Source organism: Haliaeetus leucocephalus, unplaced genomic scaffold, assembly GCF_000737465.1.
Source record: "Haliaeetus leucocephalus isolate CR32 unplaced genomic scaffold, Haliaeetus_leucocephalus-4.0 Scaffold184, whole genome shotgun sequence".
Taxonomy (NCBI): Eukaryota; Metazoa; Chordata; class Aves; order Accipitriformes; family Accipitridae; genus Haliaeetus; species Haliaeetus leucocephalus.
The window spans coordinates 1,391,272-1,407,678 of record NW_010972620.1 but is presented as its reverse complement, the minus strand read 5'-3'; the positions used below and the strand labels follow the sequence as shown (position 1 = coordinate 1,407,678).

The following is a 16,407-nucleotide window of genomic DNA, read 5'->3' as shown; positions in this document are numbered from 1 at the left end:
GGGCCCGGTCCCCCCCGCGGGGGTGCCGGCGGCCCTCGGCCTTCAGGAGCAGTTGGGGAAAGCCTGTGGCGAACCACGGGCCCCCGGGGGTTTCTGTTGGGGGCCGACGGAGCGAGGCTGCGCTGAAGTGCGGCGGTAGTGTGTGCATAAATGACGAAAAATAAAAAAAAAGGGGTCTGGTACACCTCGGGGGGCCCAGCCGGTAATTGTTCATCGCGTTGCCGCCTGTTTGCCTAAGGGGAGCCCGGTTTCTACCGGAACGTGTTACTACCGCGCGTCGCGTTGGCGAGCGGAGGTCACGGTTTCACGTACCGTGCCCACAGGCTGGCGGTAACGCGGCCTGCCCGTCTTCAGACACCGCCGCGCGTAAGTACGGGACCGCTTGGAAAGGCTGCGATCGGTAGGAGATGCGCAGTGCTCAAGGGGGTCACCAAGAGCAGAGACGATGGGGAAGGAGGCCCGTCTGCCTCGTTCCGTGCCACGTACACCGTAATGAGGTGTTTTGCAGGAAGCAATGCTGTAGGGCGCTGTTATTTGGGACCGTGGAACCAACCTCTGTCGTAGGCACAGAAGAAAGCGGCGTTAATTAGCGCTTTGAACCCCGAACAGGGGTGGTATCACAGAGCAGAACTCGGTGCCTGCGACTGGGACTCGGGACAAACGACAACGGAGCCGTGACGATGTCTCAGAGAAGTTTGGAAGGAAGAAGGCTTGTGCATTATCATCCTTCGTCAGCAATTTCAACAGAGGCATCGAGCAATGGTTTCTGGAAACCCTTCTCCTGGAAGCGCTCTCCTTTTTACATCAAACATAAAAATCCTTGCTAACGTCGTTAAACTGTTCTCACTACAAAAAAAAAAGGTTTAATAGAAGAATTTTTATGGTAACTTATCTAGTGAGAAGTTAAGTTAGGAATTGTCAGTGAGGAAATGGATCAGAATAGCTCTGCATAGGCGGAGTACGAGCATCCTCACGCGCAGTTACTGCAGAGTAATCACAGCACTCTTACTCTGGAAGAAATTCAATTTGTATAGATATTGAATATTCAAGTACTCTTAAATACTCTCCCTCTTCCAAAATAGTAACATCATGGAGAAAACCGCATATATACTTATCAAACTAGATATTTTCATGCCTGCTGCTCACACAGTAATGTTTTCCTATCTTTAACTTAAACACGCAAGACTGTTGCCAGGCATATATTTCTGGAAGAAGCTATTCTAGCTCATAGATGCAGATATAGGTGGCTTAAGTAACTTTTTAAAATGCATTAAAACCACAGAAGATTGAATAAGTAAGGAATGGCTGGAATACTCTAACCATGGGTTTTGAATAGCCAAAGATCCACATATAAAGAATTGCGTATCCAGCAGGGATCAAACACTTTTTTGTCAGATACTGCCACCGGCAACGGCAGTGGAAGGAGGCACAAACAACAGGGAGAGAGGTGGTGGGTACCGGTGGCGGGGCCAAACGCCAGCTGCGTATCACTTTGAAGTGGCCTGCACAGTGCCCTGCATGTGCCCGAGTCTGAGACCTGATATAAACCACATATTTCCCTAGCACAAACAAAACTGACTCCTGATGCAAACCATCTGCATGGCATTCAGGAGTGCCTGCACGGGGAGCTGCAAATTAACCAACAGCACAGCAGGAGTTTGCACTGTTCTGTAGGTCCCATGAAATTGCTGCTGGATCTGTGTGATCCATACCTGGCAGACTGAAGTCTTGGTGCAGTGTATGGGGATTAGCAATGCTTCCTGGGAAAGTCCGTGGGCTAAAAAAGTGAATGAAACTAGAGTACACATCTATACAAATAAGTTAATTCCATATACTGCTCTGAGAAGAGACACTTCATTTACAGCAGCAATGTAAAACGGTCATCTTCTCTTTCAGAGACATGTAAAGATTGTATTACCAAAATATTTTAAATGTTCTGCCATATGCAGAATGACCAACTGTCTCCAAAAAAGTTAAAACAACACTAAATGTTATTCCCCTCTTCCCTTAAAAAAATGTTGCACTAGAGCTTTAATAAAGTTTCATACAAACTATCCTCATGTCATGCTTTTAAACCTTGTTTTTCTCTTTTTTTTTTCCCCCAGCATTGCCTGGGAAACTTTTTAAAAAGTAGCAAGTGAGAAAGGTTGTGTCAGAAGATATATATGTCTAGATATATGGATTTTTTCATATATATATATCTCTCTTTCTCCAGATCAACAAGTGAAATCATTTATTTCACGTCTTTGGTTATTTGGCCTATAGGCAGTAAATCACAGGCACTCTCTGAGTGTTATGAAAGGTTCCAGTGCTTATAGCTACAAAAGACGATGCAGTGTGGCAGATGAGGTGCTGTGAGACAGAAGTGCGTTATGGTGCCCATTACTGACTAGCATCAATAATGTGCATCACTGTCGTAACTGCCAAGTCATTGACAGTGCACATATTTTTGTTTAATGTGGCAATGAAAAATATTTGTTTTAAATGCAGGGAAAATTATTTCCTGAATTCAAGCTTCCCAGATTGTATTAATCAAAACTTACAGCACTGGTGCTTCTATTTTATTTTGTTAGTCATTTGAGAGTCTGGGAACAGTATGAAGAGCTGATAACAGAGATAATTTGTGCTAAACGACTCCAAAATGAAGGACCACAAAAAATACTTAAGAAGTTTCTTAAACCACATCACGTGTTTCTATCCATGAAACCAAAGAGGCCTTTGGCAGGAACCCAGCATTGGTTCCTTACACCAGTCCAGGGTGTTGCAGAAAACATTCACCAAAGCTGAGAACAAGGTTGAGGAAATGGCTGGGCAATTTACTACAAAATGGAACATCAGCTGACACAAAAATTGTATTCTTGACATGAGTTTAAAAAGCAACTAAGGTTTGTTTCAGTTTCAGAGGTACGTGAGGTCCCTGCAACTTGTAGACAAAAAGTGGGTGTAGATTTAATTACATCAACATCCAAGGAGTGAAGCACTTCTTTATAAAACAATTATACACTGACTTAGAAATCTCAAAGATTCTGAAAGCTAAGTGAAAGATACTTCTCAAAGTACTGAAAGCTAAGTTTTTCTACTAGGTTTAAAGACGGACAGATTTGCAGTATTCAAAGGGTTGGATAACACTGATCCCAGGAGAACTTCTCTGGAAACACTGCTATGCAATTATGTTTTCCCATTAACAAGTACCTTTTTGAGATTTGTTAATTAGCATGTCTTAATCTGTTCGATATGTACCTTGATGCCTTTCTATAGCTCTAATTTGCTACACAGAATGTCATTTAGTGTTATCGAAAGACAATAATTCATTAAGTACAATGGCCCATTTTATGTCTGCAGATATTTTTATCAACCAAAGCAGCAATCTCCTTAAAAAATGCCGTAAGAACTATTGACTAGGCTTTTGTTCCATACAACTGCTTTTTAGGCACTGAATCCTAAGTGGCTTTTTGGTTAATTTATTTAGAGCTGGTTAAAGTTACAGGAATCATTTTTTTTCCTTTCTTTTTTGAATTTTGACACAATATTTGTGTTTAATCGATTTTCCGGAATTTCCCTACTCTTCCAGAATTTATTGTGAGTATTACAGGATGAGAAACTTCAGCCCATTCCTTGAAGATCCTTGTGTAAAAATTGTTCAGGCTGACTGATTGTCATGGTTTAACCCAGCAGGCAGCTGAATATCACGCAGCCATTCGCTCACTCTCCCCCCACACCAGTGGGATGGGGGAGAGAATCGGAAAAAAACCCTAAAATCTGTGGGTTGAGATAAATACAGTTTAATAGGACAGAAAAGGAAGGGAAAATTATAACAACAACAATAATAATGACAATGATGATAAAAGAATTAGAATATACAGAAAGGAAGAAACTAATAATGATAATGATAACAATATTAAAATGACAATAATAATAAAAAAAGGATTGGAATATATAAGTGATGCACAATGCAATTGCTCACCACCCGCCAACCGGTGCCCAGTCAGTTCCCGAGCAGCGATCCTCCCCAGGCCAACTCCCCCCAGTTTATGTACTGGGCATGATGTCACATGGTATGGAATATCCCTTTGGCCAGTTTGGCTCAGCTGTCCTGGCTGTGTCCCCTCCCAACTCCTTGTGTCTCTCCAGCCTTCTTGCTGGCTGGGCATTATAAGCTGAAAAATCCTTTACTTAGTCTAAGCACTGCTTAGAAACAACTGAAAACATCAGGGTGTTATCAGCATTCTTCTCATATTGAACCCAAAACATAACACTATACCAGCTACTAGGAAGAAAATTAACTCTATCCCAGCTGAAACCAGGACATCTATTTAAAAATCAATGTCAGAGTATCGACCACAGGTGCTAGATCCCACTTGTCAGAGTTAAAAGTTTATTTTTGCTTAAGCAAGAGGTTTTGACAGTCCATCTGGACAGAGCGTAATGGGAGCTAAATGATACCTCATAGCTGCTTTATTACCTGAGAATGCGGTCAAAATAAGTGGATCTGATTTTCAGACAAACACAATCAAGACAGTTGACCTTGCACTGTGCTGAAAGGATCGGCTTTTCAGCTCTACTTGGTCAGTTTTCTCTACTGATGTAGAGAGGCTTGAGGACACTTCTTGATTGTGCAAGACACTTTTTCAAACAGCTGCATGTACCATTTAAGGAGAGATAACACTTAACATTTATGTGGTGTTTTGCCTCTCTAAAGTGCTGCTTTACTGCTTTTTTTATGAAGTGTTCCTTAATAACAAGAACCTTCAACAAATTTGTATTTTGTTAAATTTGTATGATAAATGGAAAACAGAAACTTAAGTCTATAGAGAAATTTAATATCTCCCATCTCCTGACAAACCAGTGATATTTTCAAGTAAGATACAGCAATTCTCATCTGAAACCGCCGGCAAACAAAGTCTCTCAGATGCTCCAAGTCAGCAGCCCTCTGTTTCAACACACCTATGACTCACAAAGATGGCAGGAAGCATTAGGAATGAAATTACGAAGTTATCAAATGACAAAGGAGTTAAATGAGAAATTAAGACAACATTTATAATCTGTGGTCACCCAGTTATCTCTCTTTTCCAGCACCACTCTACTTATTCCAGTGGGCAGCTGAAGTCACAACAACATTCCCTGCAAACAGTTTTTGCTAACTATAGACTCTAGCAAAGGAATAGTTTTGGGCTAGCCTCTTGATTTATCTCTTTGTCAGAGCAGCTTATCTAATAGAACTTGTTAGCTTGCATACCTTATTCTTAATTACATACAGCAAGTCTGGGAGCTGTACTGTGGCAGTGAAGTTTTGCAGAGATGGTTTGCTAACTTGTCTTCACCTCAGCTCTAAAATCAAAACACTTTTTAATTTTTTTTTTTTTTTATTCTACAGAACCTGCATTTTACAGATTTATGGAGGAAATCCAGACACAACAAAGGTTCGAGTTCCTAATCATTGCCTTAGACCGCTGGAGGTCTACCTGGAAGGTAGTGCAAGTTACCCTGGGAGGGCAACGTGGAATTAGGAATAGGGACACCCCAGGAGGCAGAAGCCAGTGCAGCCTCTGGCACCGCTGCTTCCCCAGAAGCAAGAAGGAAGGTACAGGGCAGGAGGGGAGAAATCTGAGGCACAGTTTGTGAGAGCGTCTTTGAGGGGCTACTCTTGTCCAGCACAACACAGAGCAGCAATGACTCTGTAAGATGCAGGACGGTCAGGTCAAAGCCCTGCTGAGAAGCAGGGGGAAGGAAACAAGACTTAAATACAGTCTTTTCTTCCTCTCCGTCATCCTCACTTCAACAGCAAAAGGGTTAGTCTTGACATCCAGCCTCTTTTAAATCTAATTCCTTTAATTTGTCTTCCTTTACGGATCAAATTATCCTTCCAAAGAACAGCAGGTGAAGTGAGACTTAAAATAACTCTTCAAATATGGAAGCTTTCAGATATGTAATAGAAACACCTGGGGCAAAATTCAGGGGTTTCCTCATGACTGTTACCCAGCCCTTGGTCAGACTGGTGAGACTCCTGTGAGCTAACTGGGACTTAGCACAGAATTATGGAATACAACCAGGAAAGAAGCCTGAAGGTAAATCATGTCCTGAGAATATGCTTTCCACTCTTGACCTTGGGTTTGTGTTTTTTTTTAATTTCTCCCCCAAAAACATGATGCTTCATCTAAATGAAATGTATTTATGTTTTATCCGACTTAGCTGAAAGGTTGACATTTGCAAGGAGACAGGGCTAATAGTCTGAGTTATTTGAATTTTGCAGCTGCTAAGCACACACATACAGACATACCCTCACAGCAGACAGGTAGGAGACCAGAGCTAGGTCAAGATGGGAGCTGAGCAATGTAAACTAATTAACAGTAATGCATAAGTAAATGGAAACAGAACAGTCAAACTATTAAAAATTAAAAAAATGAGAAAACACAAAGAAGGCTCGGTTTGCTGCATTTAAATGCTCATTTATTTTAGCTGCACTGAAATGTTCTTTTAACATCTGTTACCTTTTTCTAAGAGGAAGAAATCTTACCTACAGGTCAAAACCAGGAGAGTCAGTTCTGTGTTTTCATGTAGCTCATCGACCCCATCAACTCTTCTAAAACATCTGGTTGTAATGACAAACAGCACTAGGAACCACAACTAAGAAAAAGCAAATGACATTTCAGCTTCATGTTTCAGATAAATGTGTTGTCCCCCCTACTTATCTTACAATTTGAGCAGGAGGCCGTGAGAAAGCAGACGATATCTTCATCAATTGTTCCCACGTAATTCCTCTGAGCTGAAAGTGTTTCTCATGTGGAAGTATAACTTAATCAGAAAGCATCTAGGGCCTTTACACATCAAAAGGTCATTCCACCAAAAATAAACATAAAGACGCTGCCAGCTTAATGAAAGTTTAGTTCAAATGCCATCCAGAATTTGTCATCTATTTGTCAACTCCTATTTTGCAACAACAAAACACACATGTATCCTAAAATAAGATAAAACCTGCTGTTATGTCACACTGTTCCTATTTGATCATAGTCTAAATTCTGAAAAAACATTGGATGTGATCCCACAGGGCTAACAGGAGCAAAATGTGATCTGACAAAATCAGTGAGCTAAATACACAGACTGATACAGTTTTGCTTTCCTGAAGCTAACAAAAATAAACTTTGAAGACGGTATCTCTGTCTTAACTGGAGCTGCTTTCAAAAGCTAGGATATTCACAGCATCTTCATTTCTGTCAGTAAGCTGAGCAAAAATAATCTGAGAGAATATGATTCCCTGGACATCTTAACAGAAGGCATCTGCTTGATGAGCAGTGAATGGAAGATGGACCAGGTCCCAATGTCCCTTTTGTTTGTCTGCAACTCTGGTAATCTTAACCAGAGGAGCCAATTCCGATAACTCTTTTTCACTCAGGGCTTCACTGAACATGAAGTTACAGGACTTAAGTTTCAACAAATTCTTGCCAGATGTACTGACAGCTGTTACATTATTCTTCCAGATCAAACTATAAAACACATAGTTGCTATAACTTCAATCTGTTGAAAATTTCCCACCACCTGGACTACATAATGATTTTCTTAAATCTGCTTATCACAGTTACCCCAGGCTTTGGTTCTTGCAGTTCAAGAGTTCATTGTACCAAAACCAGCATGCAGAACTGTGTAAGATATGCCTTTATTTGCCTCTTCAGAACCAAAAGAGATGTTATTCCACACTACTGACATAAGACTTAATTTTTTAAAAAATATATTTGTGTCCATTATGCATATTTTGTAATCACTCAACATTTTTGTTTAATTATGATAACTGATGATGAACAAGAATATTATACTAGGTTCCTGCGTCTTCTTTACACTCTCATTGATTGTGCAGTTAAAACATAATTTCCTGTCACATGAATACACCGTGTTTGTTTCTGAGACTTTAGTCCTGGAACAGGCAAAAAGAGGAACCATGTGCACAGACAACTATGTATTATAAAAACAGGATAGGGATTCCATGCAAAATTCACCTGGATATTCTTTGACTAGTGAGTGTGTAAACCTGTAACCTGAAATTCTCTTAATGTATTTTATTTTTGGAAATCGTGGTGGGTTGACCCTGGCTGGATGCCAGGTGCCCACCAAAGTCGTTCTATCACTCCCCTCCTCAGCTGGATAGGGGAGAGAAAATACAGCAAAAGGCTGCAAGTTGAAGAACAGCAGGTGCCAATTGCCAGGGTCAACCCACCGCAGAAATCTTCTAGCTGCATTCATGTTAGAGAAGAAAGAAAACTATGTAAGATATATTTGTCTAGACACTACTAGCTTACAGTATCCCACAGTAAGTTTGTATTCGGTACAAGGGCTCAGTCATGCAAGTCTATCTTTTAAACTGTTTATTACTCTACTGAGTCTTGCTGCCTGCTTGATATTGCTACAAACTTTGCGTGCTCAGTTCCCACTCTTGCAAGTTCTTCCTGGATTTAAGACTTGGCATTGCTCCCAGTGAAGATGCGGAGCTAAAAAGTGTGGTGAAACATGCAGAACTTCAGTCTCAGAACTTGGTTCTGCTCCTGTTGATTAAAGTAGTGGAGACTAAAGGCTTAATACATGATTTTAAGAGCAAAAACTTGTACCTAATTCAGGATGGACCTCAACAAATGCAGATAAGGAGCTAACTTTTTGCATATATTTCCATGTTTTGATGTCTTGAAAAGAAACTCATCAAACACATACACATGGAGCACACTCAGCTTCTTACAGGAGATAACCTTTACAAACACCATTAACATTAAAAATATGGCTGTGCTTGAGTTTATCATGAGAAGGATTATTTGGTCATTTCTAGTCTCTTCCTCTCCCAAGCTCCTGTTAACATCTCCATTGAGCAAAAATACCACACTGCATGACGGGGCTATGCCCATGCTGATTAGCCAGCGGCCAGCTGTTGAGCAGCTGGCTTCTACTCATCTTTCCTTTGCAGGAGATGTTCGCATAAGTTTCTCCCCTCTGCCCAGCTGTTGATTTCCATGGAGTTTATTGGGATGCAGTTGCTTTTGAACTGTTCTTCCTGCTCAAATTTATGTGAAAGTGGCCATGGATTCAAAGGAGTGACTGACAGACAGGCAGCAGAATTTCATAAACACCTTTTTGCTGGGACCAGGCTAAAAAAGAAAAAGAAAAAGAAGCTATTCAAAATGGTCTAAGGAATTAAAAAAAAAACCCAAAACCCAACCAGCTTTCTCATCAGAACCTGCTGACTCCTTGAAACCAAACTTGTCAGGACTACAAGCTTTGATAGTAAAATTTTCAGATGAGAAAAGACAGAAAAAGCACATGCAATGATCTCGTGGTATAGAGTTCAACTGGGCTGTAAGAAATAAAGGTTAAAGTCTTTGATTTGGGTAAGAGCCAAGAGACTTGAATCACAATCCAGTGACTGCCCTAAGCATGGGATTATTCTGGGATGATATTCTGATTTTTCTACACAAAGACAAAAAAAGTAAAGATTTCCTTCTCAATGAAGATCACCAACAATTAAGAAATCTCAAAAGGTTTTGTGGGACGGAAGGAGAGACCAGGGCAGCAGACTTGTTCTCTGGCTCGCTCACCTTGCCAAGGCAGACTATTTTGGCACCTCAGGGTTTGCTGAAGGTTGGAAGTGATCTTCTCCAGCTGACTTCCAGGCCACATTCCCAGCACCAGGGAACAAAAGGAGGGCTGTGCTGTCCTAAAGCTTAGCAAGGATCTTTCCATGCCAGCATAACCCTCTGGAAATCAGATCCACTGGTTTTGTGTTTTGCACTGTCTGTAATTTTTTTAATAGAGGTGATATTTAAGCCACAAAAGAATACGGAATAGATGATGCTCAGCCCAAAATAAAATAAAATAAAATATGAGAATATAGAAAGATACAAGAAAATTTGCAATATGCACTTAGAAATAAAAATCTAGTTTTCCAGTGCTCTGGACTATTTAGAAATATAAACGCTGGGAAAGAAAACAGCCTTGTTCTGGTTAAAACGAGCTAAAGATTGGGAACAATCTTTTTAGCTACTGCAGACCAGAATTTAGGGGGGGGAAAGATTGTTATCACCATTTATAATAACAGCAGTTCTGCCAACTAAGATAAGCATCATCTGATCTTCTGTTTCAGAAAATTGATTAAGTTTGGAAAGTATTCCCCTACCGCTGCAATGAACTATAGGTTTTATGCATTATCCAGGTTTCAGTCTTCCTCTGAAACTCTGGAGATGCAGTTCTGACTCAGCCAGTTGAGCAGAAGTGGAGTCACAGATTTCCTACCTCTCTGCCCTGTCAGGCATTACTGACCCTTGACCAGGGATGGCAGAAGAAGATAATATGTGATCAAGAGCTACAGATTACAGTCCTCTGTTCTAATTTAAGAAGGAAATTAGTGACAGTTCAAATTAATCTGCAGGTTGTGGACTGCAGCGTAGTGGAGATGTTTCATTCTGTGTCCCTGTTGCAGGGATAGGCTGCTGCAGGAGACAAAGCTGAGAGGTATCAGCAGTAATCACCGAGCCATCCTACCCAAATTCACTTATGAACATGAGTCGGAGCCACTGCTAGAGATGGGATGTTTACCCAACTCCATTAGCAAGGAATTAGAGGAAAGTGATTATAATGAGAAGGATCCACTCCTCTGATCAGGAGAATTTTATAAATGCCTCCTCTGAATGTTGTTTTGTTTTTTTCAGGAGTATGCAGACTAAGATTTTCTGCTCGGATTTCCTTACTGCTAAAGACTCTGTATTAAAATACACCATGACAAAACTCACTTTTTCACGAGTCTACCTATAAGCATGGTTTTCTATAGAACTTCATCTTCTGAAGGTTATTGTGCAAGTGAAGATTTGTCCTGACTTCTTGGCTAGTTCAAAGCTCAGCAGAGACAAGGTAATGTTCTCCATTAAAATAACATGTACATTCTGTGCCACCCAGGAGTTTTAGTTTTACCTGCTCACTTGTTTGAAGCATTGAGTAGATGTGTAAATGTCTACGTTGATCAGATAGCTGATGCAACTAGTAACGCTGTCCAGAAGCTCTCCACCTCACATCTGCCCATCCTGCTGATAGAATTGTCAGACGTCTGAATGATGGATTTCCTACGTAGGTAAATAGTAATAATGGTAGTGCAGCCTTAGTGTAGCTTTGGTGGGGGCCTGGAGTGAGAGCTCAGCTGGAAGCAGCTCCCAAGAGAAAGCAGGGGGGAGGCACTGATGCTTTTTCCAACTCTTCTCAACTGCTCTTATCAGTGAGCCAGCCTTGAGCAGCCAACTACACTCCTAGAAGTGGAGGGCTTGCATTCCTGGCAGGGACCCAAAGAGCTCTTTGTATGGCTAGGAAATGCTAGCACTTCCAAAGCTGAATTCCCAGGCAGATGCTGCTCCAAGAAGGAGAGCCAGAAGAAGCACAGACTAAAGGACGTGCATTTTTTTCTCTTCCCTCTTAGTCTGCTGTTTCCTTTGAGACTTCAGTGTGCCAGGCAGAGAGACAGAGATGCTATCAGCTGTGCATCCGCTTCTTCAATTCAAGGGAATAAAAATATTTTGAATGGATGATTAGGGACAGAGCACTGATATCGTTAAATCACTTGCAGTACCCACAGAAACTGGAGAAATACTTCTGCTTCCACATGTGCCATATTCTGCTACTGCTTATAAAGGGATCAAGTTACTCATGAAAGAGGGTTTTCAAGTTCCCTTTTCAGTTGTTTTTCCCGGCCTCTGTACCATGCCTGCCACTGGTCACACTCAGCTCTGGAAATTGTTCTTTTTTGGACCGAGATTTGCTAGTAAACCTTGAAAAAGTAACCGAGATGTCCCAAGGTACATTTGGGTCCTTGCAGCCCGGACTACAGAAGAGCAGTTTATCCACTAGGTGGAGGCCTGTAAATACTAATGGGTAATGACCACTGCAGCAATTAAAAAAGCCGGCTGAGATGGACTCTGAGTCATTCTCCTGATTTCTAAAGAAGTAAGGCAAGGTTATCCTCCTCCCTGGCTAGACCCAGACAGCTCTTACACCAAAGAGCTGTATCCTTAGGCTTCTGTCTGACTGACTCAGGAAGAACAGGGAATGGTCAACTAACAACGCCTATTTTGTAAATATTAATTTAGCTTACATATGCCATTCATAACATATTAGGAAAATAAGGAGCTCTAAAAATCCAAGTTGTCTATGTTCTGGATTGAATTTTGCTTTCTCCGCATACAGATCACAGACATTAAAGCTGTTTTCGCTGTGTTCACAGCCAGATTCACTTCCTGATTTAAGGCAGGTTGCATTCCAGGTGGAAATAAAAAGGCAAAAGGAAAAAAAAGAATTGTTTATACTGGAATTAGCTTCTGGAGTCTTTTTCAGGTTCCAAAAATCTGAGATTTGGAAATCTGGGTATGTGCTTTGTAAACGCCCAGATTAGTGTAGTTGCACTGTGATTGCAACAGGTACATTTAAAAAGCTTTTCTCCATTCAGACAGTATACTTATCACTCCATTTTCTCATTAATGTTTTGCATTTTCTATTAAAGTTCGTAGGAACTATATTTATCTATCAAATAATTTGCATATTATTACTGTAACTCCAATAAGCAGATGACATGATCAAGCTCTATGAACCATACAATGTCTGCACCAGCACAGCAGTGTGGATGTACAGATCATTTGTGGATGGCTATCTACTTCAGTGGCAGTTACACTAAATTGTGTAGCAAACGAACACAGAAAATCAAGTCAAAAGTGGTCTGTAGCAAAAATGGCAGATTAGTACAAGATTATCAATCACTTTGCATCTTTAATTTTCTGAAATATGGGGCTCAATTCTATCAGTGGCTCTTTTTTTGTACTGTTGGTGCAAAGAAGTCCACAATTCTGAACAAACTGTGAAGCCAAACATCTGTACGTCTCCAGTTACAGTTAGCAGAGAATCCTTAGCCGAGACCTTTTTGCTTTTAGCTGAAATGGTTCGTGCACCTGGAGCAGGATATTCAAAATGCAAACAGTGAAGTTCTGAGCTATTTAGTATTGATACTCTGGATTTGGGTGAAACACCAGGTGATGGAAATCATGCTGGTCAAATTCATCATGTCTCTCGAAGCTGAAGATTGAGAAAGCCTGCGTGCTTGCTGCATTTATTAACAGAGCTTTCATATGACTCAACCTTAAATGCATCCAGCACAGAACTTGGGCTGATGCCTGCTTAGAAATACAGCACTAGACATATGCCATATGCATCACTTACCCACAGGTTCATCAATAACAGCTTTCTACAATGCCTGATCCAGAACAAATGTTTTAACTCGCAGTACTGATTAACAGTGCCTTTTCTGTACAGGTGATCTGCTAAATTGCCACGGGTACTCAGGAGGCAGAAAGCCTATTAGAGCTTACCGCAAGACATGTTGTTTCCTCACACAACAGGGATATCTACTTGTTTATACAGCAAATAACAATTTTATTGTTACAACAGTGCTGCTTCGGACAACCTGAGCTAGAGCATCTAGGAGGGAGCTATTTGCAGCAGAACAGGCCACACACACATGCTCGACCATCTCGGACAGATGTGTAACCAGAGACCTTGTGTGAACCATGGATGAAGCAGATCACCTCTGCAGACATTTCCTGATCCATCCACCAAGGGAGATGTGGCAGCATGCAGTGACTCCCCAGGGTGGTCCATACTCTGTCTAGTGTATTAACGCTGTCCTGAGGTTTCTGGAAAGTAGCCGTACCTACAGACTCAAGTAACCACAGGCCATCACGTAACTCAGAAGCTGAGGCCAATTCTCTCTGCATTTCTAAGGTCAAAATTGAGAAATGATGCAACTGATGGCTTGAGGAAGGAATCGCTTTGCTTTGATTTGGGGTCCTGGGTTAGTCCTTGGAAATCCAGTTGTGCATACAAGCCTAAAAATTTTCTAGCTGCTTTACCTAGAATCAGCCCATTTTCAAGACAAAGAAACACGTGAAGACCCTGTAGAATTTATTAACTCTGGGTGGCTACAATTACACAGTTTCTAGTTGTATTGGAACACCCTGACACAAATCCTTAGACTGGCACTCCTGGGTGTGCAAAGCACTGTGCAGATAGGCACCTGAAGTCAGGAGTGCCGTGTTTGCACCTATATGAAGAAGACAAAAAATAGCAAATGCTTCTTGATTGTTTTCTGTTCTGAAATGGAATATATAGACCTTGAGCCTGGAGTCTCGTCTGAGATTAGTCAGACACTACAGAGATTTACTTATCTTAATAACAAATTTTCCTGAACCCAAGATTTTTGCTTGGCAGTCTTCCTTACATGAACATTTGCATAAATCATTCTGATCTGAAACATGGCTAATGACAATATAAACTAGAAGCCATATCGCCTCAGGGTTGCAGTTATGGCCCAGTGACAGCACGGTACAAGAGAACAAAAAGTGAATCCCTGTACTGCCATCCCACATAACCTACCTCGCTGGGAGTCCTTTCACCTTCACAAGAAACCAGGCTAAAACCTACTTGTCAAGGAAGACAATTCAATTAACAGAAAAAGCATGAGGTCTAGCCAACTAAATTCAATCCCTAAAATGCTCTTCCTTCTCAGCCCAGACTGCTCTCTCTCCAGCTGGATGCTTGTACAGCCATGGGTTTCTTTCCTGCAGCAGCTCAAGTGAATCCTGAACCACTAGCCCATGCTAATTTCTGTGAAATATAATCCCCTCCGTTTCTTAGCAGGGCGTGCCCTCACAAAGCTATCTAACTTAAGCCTGTTAGATACCCCTTTGAATTTTTCTTTTATTATTTTTTCACCTACTTGCTGACCTTATTCATTACCTCTGCTGCGTATACGGTTAGCTGTCAGCTGCAGCTACAAACCCCATCTGTATCACTTCCTCAACTTACAGAAGTAATTTTCCTGCAAGACCTTTTAACATCTGTGTCCCCTGTGTCTGAATCAGCTGCTTTTGTTGATTTGGCAAAGACTCTGGCATATGCTACAGAGAACATATGGTCTAAGCATGCCTTTCTGTTACGAGACAGAGAGTGAAATTCCTCTGCAGATCTCTACAGATTGGAAGCAGAATAAATCTCTGCTGTTACATCTTTTGAGGCAACTGCTGACAGTAGTGTGGCTGAGCAGAGGTCTTATGTCACTGAGAGAGCATGAGAGGTAGCAGAGGGAGGAGATGTGTCCAGGGATAGGCACCACAGTCCAGGACTGAGTGAGATGCGCCAGGTATGTGACTTGTTGCTGTCGGAAATAGGTTAAGTCAGTAATGGTGATGATGATACAGACATCTGAAAGTAAATGCTGTGGGAAAAAAATGATCCATTTACAATAGTTATGAGTCAAAGGCACGCCACAATGAGGACAGATAAAACCGGGTCTGTGATGGACCACAGTGTGGTTCTGAAGGTGAGGGATGTGCAGGATGGAAGAGCTGCAAGAATGGAGGAGAAAGTTTGAGCAATTGTTAGGTTTGTCAGCGTAATAAACAAAACCCACTCTGTCAAAAGATGAATGGCTATCAGTGTCAAGCTGTATCGAGAGATCTTTGATCCTGCCCCAAGTGGGAGGAGATCCTGACTGTCCCCAGGACTGTGAACAGGAAGGTTTTTCTGAAGTAAGAGATACTTGGGTAATGAGCATCTATCTCTGAGGAATGCATACCTGGAATTCTTTGAAGCAAATAGTTTTGCAGCAGGTAACGTCTGCATTTGAGGGACACTGTGCATTCACTCTTCTACTTAAAGTAACTATCAACAGGGATCTGTGGCCGTTCGTGTGACTGTCAGATGACGAGTGGTGTAATTGTGAAGTACAGTTACCTCCAACTAAACACACTGAGTGCGTGACACGGTGATACAGCACCCGGGAAGAAAGAGACGATTTTAAGGCTCACAGACACATTCTTTGCCTTCCGATTTATTTCTAGGCAAAACTGAGGACTGAGACACGTGTTTGCAAAGAGCTGAGAAGGTTCAAACTAGTTGAATCTGGAGTACAATGCCTGCTCACACCCTTGTTCGGGAAGAAACGTTATTTTTGTTACTTGCCAACTCTAACCCCGAATTGCCAGTCACGCGGCAAGGAGCTTTTGGGAGGAGCTGTGGGCTTTTGCTCGCTACCCCGGGCAGTCGGCAGGAGTTAAGGGGCGATCGTGCCCCTGCCAAAGGACCCTCGAGGGTGCGGGATGGCTGTGGATTCTCCACGGCCACCGCTTGCCCGACATGCAGGCTCCGAGGCACCAGACTCGGAGCTGCAGCAGGGACCGGCCGGAGCAGTGCAGCAGCTCCGTGTTGTACGTTATTTACTGTCCTACGCGTGTTCCCGCAGCCTGCGCTAAGCGCTGCCCCGCCGAGCTCCTGCAAAGCGAACCCACCGGGTTCGTTCGTCCCCGGTGCCGCCCGCCACCCCCGCCGGGCTGCAGCTCTCGGGGCGGC

The 16,407-nt window shown here is 42.0% G+C and overlaps 1 protein-coding gene across 1 annotated transcript in view; it reads left to right on the top strand.

Moving 5' to 3' along the window:
* Positions 1-16,157: 16,157 nt before the first annotated feature.
* Positions 16,158-16,407, top strand: part of BAG3 (BCL2-associated athanogene 3) — a 17,319-nt gene continuing 17,069 nt past the window's right edge. Inside the window, exon 1 of the mRNA XM_010564972.1 lies at positions 16,158-16,265. Within this exon, the coding sequence (XP_010563274.1) occupies positions 16,158-16,265 (108 nt within the window). The remainder of the gene's footprint in view (positions 16,266-16,407) is intronic.